The sequence below is a fragment of the Culex pipiens genome, unplaced genomic scaffold, assembly GCF_016801865.2.
Source record: "Culex pipiens pallens isolate TS unplaced genomic scaffold, TS_CPP_V2 Cpp_Un0004, whole genome shotgun sequence".
Lineage (NCBI taxonomy): Eukaryota > Metazoa > Arthropoda > Insecta > Diptera > Culicidae > Culex > Culex pipiens.
Genome location: NW_026292821.1, coordinates 121,611 through 131,268, shown reverse-complemented (window position 1 = coordinate 131,268; position 9,658 = coordinate 121,611). Strand labels below are relative to the sequence as shown.

The window sequence follows — 9,658 nt, the reverse complement described above, 5'->3', positions numbered from 1 at the left end:
TTTCTTTGCCCAGTGGAAAATGATCGAGCTCGAGCTGTCACAGCCCTGCGAAGTATGTTGGCTGACATATCGGGCGGCCAATCAAAAAAAAAAAACAGTTAGAATTCGCCTGACAAAAAAAAAACTTTTGCTAAAAATAGATAGGAAACCTGATGCAAACAAGTCTCCAGCTGTAATGTAAACATCTGTAAACATACTTTCAATGTGTTGGTAAATTTCTGACTAGAAAGTCATATTAGAAATAAATTGTATGGCAGTTCTATGTTCATTTTTCAGTAAAATTGAAAAGATCTCTAAAGAAACAATTGTCGTATAGCCATAACGTACTAAGAAAAACGGATAGCCATAAGGCTCTGAAACACAAATTTACGTAAAGGATAGGTACAGAAATAGGTAGATGATGAAATTACAGCATAGTTTGTACAGTAACAATTAGCCACGGCTGTGAACTTTGAATTGGAAAATGTATTGAATTTAACATTTTTTGTTAAGAAAAGGGTGAGAGCTGCACTGCCGCTCGAAGCAAGTCCGTCCCATATGTAATGTTAGTGCAGTTTAGTAATACAATTGTTTAATTGAGACGCACAATTGATTAAGAAACAGAATTAGTTGACTGTATGAACCAGGTCTAAGTGAAAGGTTTTGATTAGTGGTAAATTATCATGAAAATAACCTTGAAAATAACTGTTTAAATCTAGTCAGTAAATCGCAACCCAGAAATCAATGATATTCAGTTGAAAATCTAATCTATTATAAAAAGGGAGAGATGTGGTACCCCACGGCGTCTTTTTCAGGGGGGTAGTATTTTTTGAGAAATAGCAAGAAAACTGTCATATACATATGAAAGTGTGGAACATCCCCGTTCATTTGCGGGGTGAACGAAAATCTTTGGTCGGGAAAAATCAAAGTTATCCTCATTTTAAGTTTTTGAAATTTTTTCCTATGGGGCGAAATTTCGTCTATTTCAATTTAGTATTGTTATAAGTCTATATGGGCATGATTTATGGTTCAGATCATATGATTTCTTATGGGAAATGATGCAAGGAACATTTTTCCTGAAGCACGCAAAGTGATTGAAAATAAGGGAAAAAAGTTATAAAGGTTTTATAGAAAATTTGGGAGATTTTCTGATAAAATATCACACCCCTTTTCCAAAAAAACACAATGTTTTCAATATTCAGATCATTATTTCGATGAATTCTTTTTTGAGAAATGTTTCTGGGCCCATTGAGTATATAAATCACTACAGAAAAGTGTAATTGGTTGGGTTTAAGCTCAACTGTATGTCACAATTATGAATTTTGGATTTCACCGAATCAACATATTTTTGTGTGTTTTGGTTATAAAATGTACCGTTTCCATTAGATTTTCAAATTTGTATTAGTCTTATTAAACCTCACAAGAGATCTCGTACTGATTTTGAGGTCAGGTGATAATATTGTAAATCAAAATCAAATCAAACCATCCACATTAACGACCCCCAGGTCTTTTGTGGTCTCTATTGCAAGTTTCTGCTCGAACCTAGGAGTCCGAAGGCTTGAATAGGGAGAGCACCAAACCTCTTTCTATTCCAAGGAACCTTCTACCCCATTGTTTGAACTGATGACCTTTGGATTGCGAGTCCAATCGCCGCCAGCGATTCCACCGGAGTAGGCTTGGTTTGGTGTGATCTTTGTACTTATGGCATGGAGACGACTCCTAAACCTGGAATGACTTAACGGCCTAACAACCAAGGCCGGGACCGACGTTTTACTTCCTCATCCGATGGAAGGTTGGAGCAGATGGGAATCGAACCCAGAATCATCCGCTTACAAAGCGGACAGCGTAACCATTCGGCCACGCACTGCCACTGTGAATAAAAAGATCAATTATTTGTGTGTTTTTTAGCAAAACAATTTAATTTTTGTATTGTTCGTTGTTTCAAATTTAGATTGTTTAGTATGTTAAGCTCTATTATTTGAGATTAAATTAATAGATTTACATACATTTAAACTTTTTAATGATTTTTACGCAATATTTATGTTATTACCAATAATTGCAAGTTCAACTCTGAAGTTTCAATACAAATAATATAGCCCAAATGGAAATACAAATTAACAAAAGGCATAGAAATAGAAACCCTGTGATTGTATTTACACTGCATGTCTCAATTAGATACAAAACATATGATGTGGACCATGTACTCACAAATAAAAAGTAATAATTTAATGTAAACGGTACATTTTATAACCAAAACACACAAAAATATGTTGATTCGGTGAAATCCAAAATTCATAATTGTGACATACAGTTGAGCTTAAACCCAACCAATTACACTTTTCTGTAGTGATTTATATACTCAATGGGCCCAGAAACATTTCTCAAAAAAGAATTCATCGAAATAATGATCTGAATATTGAAAACATTGTGTTTTTTGGAAAAGGGGTGTGATATTTTATCATAAAATCTCCCAAATTTTCAATAAAACCTTTATAACTTTTTTCCCTTATTTTCAATCACTTTGCGTGCTTCAGGAAAAATGTTCCTTGCATCATTTCCCATAAGAAATCATATGATCTGAACCATAAATCATGCCCATATAGACTTATAACAATACTAAATTGAAATAGACGAAATTTCGCCCAATAGGAAAAAAGTTCAAAAACTTCAAATGAGGATAACTTTGATTTTTCCCGACCAAAGATTTTCGTTCACCCCGCAAATGAACGGGGATGTTCCACACTTTCATATGTATATGACAGTTTTCTTGCTATTTCTCAAAAAATACTACCCCCCTGAAAAAGACGCCGTGACCCAAGTACGGCCCTGACGCCAACATCAGTAGGAACAAACGAGTACAGCCCTGACCGATTAGCAGGAAGCTGTCAAGTGAGGATTAGGGAAGTAAACAACAGCAGAGTCAGTCTGATCTGGAGTAGCGTGGCGAGTGGTCGTAAGAGTACCACAACTACCATGCATTTATTGAACAAAATCGTTGTATTGGTAAAAGTATTTTACTTTTAATTGGAAAAGAAACCTTTTATGGCAAGAATACACAACATTTAGCACTACAGGGATTATTCCAGAAAAATGTGCTTGGTTTTTTACATTTATTTTAAAAAAAATTAAACAGAAAGAAAAACACTTTTTTTTTTGTATTTAACGCTTCTCCACTAGCTTCTGCTTCATACAATACGCCACCGGTCACTTCCGAATACCCCAGGCTGGACGGTTCCGGATGGAGGCTTCGACGCGCGACAGCAGTGTAACACGATGGTCACGTTTCCGGCGTCAATCAGGACAGTCTTGGAGGAGTTGGCCATTGATTCGGGGAGTTCCCGATCCTGGAAGCGCATCCGGAACATGGAGTTGGTGAGGCCCTCGGAACGGAGTTCGATTTTGAGCACGTAATCCTACTTCGAGAATGACACAGATTGTTTTTGGATCACTGTCCAGATTCATTCGGCTGAAGCTGCGCCGTCGCGACGTGAGTGTTTGTGGGCGGGAAGTTGCTAAAAGAGATGGAAAGTAAGTGAAGTTGGCTAGCCACTGCACACATTCTCAATACTCACCGGTGCTGTAAACCGCCGGCACCGAGTGCAACATCTGCGCTGACCACCTCCGATTATGCAGCTTTTCGTCGTCCTCCTCTTCGTCGGAGACCCATCGTGAAAATAAACTTTCCCGTACTTGTCCAAAAACCGGAAGTTAATCTTCTTCAACGCAATCTTGTTGTTCACGCAACGCTTCGGCAGCGCCATCTCCTCGATGATCTCGCCCCAGTCCTCACGCGAATTGACCTTCAACCACCAATCCCGGGCCACCACCACCCAATACAACCGGTGCGAATCCACATTCCTACCTCTCATCCTACAAAAACAAACAAAATCAATCACAAACCCCACAAAACACCCAAGCTTCCTTCTTACGCATTCCAGCCGTGGAACAGCTGCAGTTCCTGCAGGAAGCTGGCCTTGTCCTTTTCGAGCACTCGACCTCGTCCCGCTCCTGCACCACCCTCCTTCGAAGGCGTTCCGCTGCTGCTGTTTGGCTCACGAAGGTTTCCGCGTCCGAATCCTGGCTGCTGCCGCGGTCGGCTTGCTTTGCGTCCTAGACTCACCAGCACCACCGGACCCACCAAAGTGTTTGTTTACATTTGCGACTTAGGCGTACACGGTTACACGAGAACGTCAAAATGAAAGAAATTTTACAGTCGAATTAAAAGTAAAAACTTTTAAATCAGTGAGCAATGAGATTTTTAAAAACTGTAGCAGTAAAAGTTTTCATTTTCAAAACAAGAAAAAAACTTTTAATGTAGCAAGTTTTAACAACTTTTTAATTCCAAAGTAAGTTACTTTTGTCATTACCGTAATATTTTTGTGTGTGCAAAGTATGGCCCGCGGGCCAAACGTGGCCCGCGAGGTGGTTTTTTGTGGCCCGCGGACCCATTTTGAATGATCATGTAAAATGGCCCGTGGAACACTTATAAAGTGATTTCATACTTTTTCAAAATTAGGGGTACTTAAAAAAATATGGTGGTATTTTTTATTTTTTGTCAAAACATAAACTAATGATTTATTAATATATTGATCCCATTTTACGAAATATTTTGTACAAAAATCATAATAATTTTAACAATTTTACACGTTTCCATGTAAGTTAAACATGTAAATATCGTCAAAACTTTAATCAAATTTTTTTGGAAATGTTTATCAAACGTTTAAATTTGACTAGGTAAACATCTGTAATAATTGCAAAAAATATAAGTATTCCATATAAGTTTGAATGTCATAATGACCATTTTTATGAACTGACCATCAAACTTCCCTCGAGTTTCAAACTCATGACAGCTGGATAACGAATCTGATTGACTACCATCTTATTCAGGCAGACAAAATACTGAAATCAGAGGAATAACGTTGTTGCGAAAATTTTACAAAGCTCCCTCCTCATTTTTAAAAATTGGCTCAGATAATCAAGCGCAATTTTTTTTCGAAATACTTCTTAATATCAATGGAAATTTAAGTGCAACCAATTGAGCACCGGATTCGAGTGGTAGAAATGACAGTTCTCCCATAAGAAATACAGTGTAGAAAAAATAATGGTCGAATGGAAGTGCTCTATTGAAAATGCAGTTAGTGTTTTTCGCCAAAATTTTTTTTTTTCGTCGAATCTTAATTTTTTTGCATATAAAGATTGCAAATCAACTTTATGGGTTTTTTAAACATATTTTTCATTGAAATGTTGTGTTTTAGCTCACAACGACTTTTCTTTAGTTACACTTAATTCAAAGATAAAATTACGCCGTTTCATAAATTGTTCAAATTACATTTCACCCTTTTTGAATTGTAAGAAAAATCCTTTAAAATTTAATGAAAACACATTCAACTAAATAAACTTTTATCAAATACCTAAAAAATTAAATAAACAATACCAATAGAAAACTGTCATTTCGTGTTTTCTATTATTTTTTTAACGGAATTGTTATTAACGAAAATGTTATTAATGTTTTGTAAAAATATTAGAAATTTCAAAAAACTTTAACTGATAGATGCAGTTTTTTAGTTATAAAAATAAAAAATAAAGTAATTTCATTTTTTAATTACCTATTTTGTAAATTTGGCCCGCAAGCTAATTTGAGCTTCAAAATTGGCCCGGCCTCCAAAAACTTTGAGCACCCCTGTGCTAGAAGCACTCGGGCGCGCTGATCAATAACTGCTACCTGGTTATTTATTGAAATAAGATTTCATCCATGATTACATTAGCAAATTAGACAAAAATTGTAGAAACTGCTGTATTAATCTTAAATTAAAAAAATAGTATACGGTGAATTTATGTGCTAGCCCACAGGACAGAGCAAGAACGACACGCAATACAGGGCAGAATGGAATTCCCGCTGAGCTAGCAGGATATTGAAATTGATCTTGTAAGTAACACTTAAGAAAAAGTGTACGATACATTATCGTGTTAAAAATTATGAATTAACATGAATAAAACTCTCTGGAAAGTATAAAACTAAAAAATGTAAGTAAATCACAAAGATTAATCTGATTTATTACCTGATGAAGATCACATTCAGTTGTGTTGATTTCGACACCGTCCGAACAATTTTCTTTTTTTTTTTTGTCAATCATTTCGAAATCTTGGAAGACGATACAGCTGCTGTCCACATGTATCAGAATTATATTGTTTTGTTTTTGAAATTAAATGTACCAGAATTGAAAAAAAAAAATCATCAATTATTCAGATGAATTTGGCAATATAAAAATCGGTTTAATATGATCATGCTCAATCTTTCAAACCGTAAGGCAGTTTTTGGGGTTTATTGCTGAATAGCACTATTTTGCTACCGCACATGGCAAAAGCTCTAGAACCCATGAGAATTATTTCATCTACTACATCCAGCTCCACATTTGTTCTTGCTTCAAATAAAAGAAATATTTTGATACAGTGGGAAGAAATGAGGAATTAGGAAAAAAATGAAAACAATAGAAAAATGTTATTTATTTTAAATTGTGTTGTAAAAACGTTGTAGCATTTGCAAATAAATATTAAAAGTTCAAATTTTACCTAATATGGTTCAATGACACTGAGATCAGGAAAAACAGTACATACAAAATTACCCAATAAATATTCCTTAAACAAAAAATAGCTAGTTCAAGTTATTGATTATCTCAAAATCGTTTAAAATTATAATAATAATTCATCTTACAGAATACCAGGTAGTAATTATTCATCAGCACGACTGAGTGCTTCTAGCATATGCGGCGAGTGTAGCTAGTTTAGGTAATTTCAAATACTCAAAACTTTAAAATTCGATATCTCTGGAACGTAACATATTCCTTTCTGTCGATAAGTGATTCTTATGTAAAATTGGACGGGGAATACGATGGTGAGGTCAAATTTAAAAAAATAAATAGGGCTGTTTTGGGAAACGGCCGTTTAAAGTTTTCAATTGCGCAATACAGGTAGAACAAATATTTTAATCCAAATTTTGATCACGGAAATGAATGAAAAATGATGGTAATTTTCAAATGCTGTTCCGCTTCAGATGGAATGACCCATATATTAAACAAAAAGGTACAGATTGAAATCGGGCCACTAGTTTTGCTGCTGTTCAGCTTAGGGTTCGCACAATTATAAATTAAAACTAATAGCCGATGACCGGCCAGTCCGTCCGCGTATTGGTGCCCTCGATCGATCAGCTGGTCCAGCACACGCACACAGCGGCCGCCGCCGTGTGGATCGCGAGATGCACCGGTGAGACGGGATGAGCTGCAGTCGGTGAGAAGCGAGATCGTCTGCGCTACAGTACTCGTAGACATTCCCGCCCACCCTGAAATTCCGGGAATTTCTGAAAAGAAAGAAAAAAAGAAACCACCTCTCGGACACGAAATGTTGCGCACGGAACCGTTCAGTTCTCCGGGGTTTTGGGGTCCTTGGAAGGTCAGGTGAGGGTTCGTCTGGTTCGGTAGGCAACGGTACAACGCAAATCTTCTCCACAGGTCTCGTCAGGAAGTTCATGGCGGTCTTCAGGGTGACGACCCGCACCACGCCATCGGCTCCAGGATGAAGTTTGACGACTCGACCCATCTTCCAGCGTATAGGCGGCTGATTTTCGTCCCGGATCACGACAAGTTGGCCGATCTTGATCGGCACCAGTGGTTTCCAGCGCATTGATCACCCCTGCAGCTGCGTCAGCGGCCTGGAGTTGAGGCACGCTTCTACTTGCACCAGCAACGTGTCCATGTCCTCGTAGGACACTGGGTTGTCGCCGAGAACCTTCAGGAGATGGGTTTTGGCCGAACGTACCGCGGCCTCCCATAGTCCTCCGAAATGGGGAGCGCCCGGTGTGCTTTGATGGCTACTCTCCGCGGACCGGGGCGAATGTAAACCGGTCCGAAATAATCCACGCCAACCTTGGAAAATAAACGCGCTACCGTTACGCGCGCCGAGGGCAGTTCTCCCATGAACTGCTGGATTTGAGTGGGTTTCGTCCGGAAGCAACGCTGGCAGTTGTGCACGATCTGGCGTGCTACGCTTCGACCTCCAAGCAGCCAGTACTTGAGTCGAACTGTCGCGAGCATCAGCTGCGGTCCCGCGTGACGTAAACGTTCGTGGTAGTCCTCGAACAGCATCTTGGTCAGCGGGTGCCGAGCAGGTAGTACTATCGGATGCTTCGTGCTGTCGGTTTCATGTGAGTGACCTAACCGTCCACCTACCCGGATCAGGTTGTCGTCCGCTAACTTCGGGTTGAACCAACGCAGGAGTGAGTTCTTTCCTACAGATTCGCCGGTGGACAGCGCTTGCCACTCCGCCTTGAATTCTTACTTCTGCACGAGACGAATCATGGTGTGTTCCACTTCCTTCAGCTCCCGTGCTGATGGAAGATCTCGCTGATCTACGCCTTCTTCGTGCCGCAGGATCTTCATCAGCCTTGACCAGTACGCTACGCTTCGAATCAGGCTTCGGTAGTCGGAAAACTTGCTGATGATGAAACTCGGGATATCTATTTGCTGTCCGCCAGCTAGGTTCGCTGCCACGTGACGTCTTTCTTGGTCTGCTTCCTCGTCACGATCCAAAACCGGTTGAGACGACCAGTCTCCGTCAGCGCTTGGATTTTCGCCACCCTGTTGGCGACGAAGGTGTTCCACGTCGTAGGTTCGTGCCGTAACCACTGAAGTACACATGTTGAATCCGTCCAATAGTAGTACTTGACGTCCAGTTTGATTGCCTTGAAGATCTGCTCACCCAGAAGAGCAGCCAGCTATGCTCCGCAGAGCCCTAACCTTGGAATCGATTGGCATTTGAGTGGAGCGACCTTGGATTTGGAGCTAAGCAGCGCCACTCGTACTTCTCCAGCCTGGTTTACGCTTCTCACATACGAGCAAGCTCCGTATGCATCCTGGGAAGCGTCGCAAAACGTATGGATCTCGATGTTGACCACCTTGGGAATGATCACACATCTTGGGAATGTCAGGTCGTTCAATGCCGGAATTTGTTCATAAAACTTCAGCCATTTTTGAACGATTGCGGGTGGTAGCTCGTCATAGGTTCAGGAATCAAATCCCAGTCGGTACCTTTGAAATTTGGAATCAGGAATTTGAACTTTGAATACGAACAAAAACGAAACAGAATCAGGTGGGATTCGAACTCACACCTTTGGATTGATGGTCTGGGACTCTAACCAGTCGGCCATCTGAAGGTTATAAAACATGTTGTATTCTTCTCATACTATATACGCTCTGATCCCTGATTTGCCTGAAGGGATTGGGAGTCTTAAGATAGATCAAGGATCCGTCTGGTGCTTGCTTCTATGTTAAGGCGGGGCCGGACAATGCCCAACGACCTCGGAATTGGGCCGCTAGGATCTCTGCCATTCTGAAATGGGTCGTTGGAAGCAGCGCGAGGGCTATCACCACCTAATACCCGGGACTGAGATAAGTTGTATCAGCATTCGGCATATACAAAGTCTGATACAAACTATACTTTCCCATAATTTCGCTACCGGTTAGCGGGTATTGGATTGGACCACACACACACACACATTGCGGGTGGTAGCTCATCATCCCAGTCCAGCTTCTTGCCGCTCTTGTCCTCCAGCGTCCACAGCTTCTGCATCAGGATTTTAGCTGCTGCGATAACTGAACGGGCGAAACCAATCGGGTCAAATAGGGTT

At 40.0% G+C, this 9,658-nt stretch overlaps 1 protein-coding gene across 1 annotated transcript; it reads right to left on the bottom strand.

Annotated features, from left to right (window-relative positions):
• Positions 1-1,936: 1,936 nt before the first annotated feature.
• LOC128093708 (AT-rich interactive domain-containing protein 2-like) lies at positions 1,937-4,355 on the bottom strand. Its single transcript, XM_052711379.1, has 3 exons — positions 3,909-4,355; positions 3,552-3,849; positions 1,937-3,491 (listed from the first exon to the last, which is right to left on the bottom strand). Exons 2-3 carry the CDS (start codon positions 3,846-3,848, stop codon positions 3,438-3,440), a joined length of 351 nt encoding a protein of 116 aa, XP_052567339.1. The 5' UTR covers position 3,849; positions 3,909-4,355; the 3' UTR covers positions 1,937-3,437.
• Between the last annotated feature and the right edge of the window lie 5,303 nt (positions 4,356-9,658).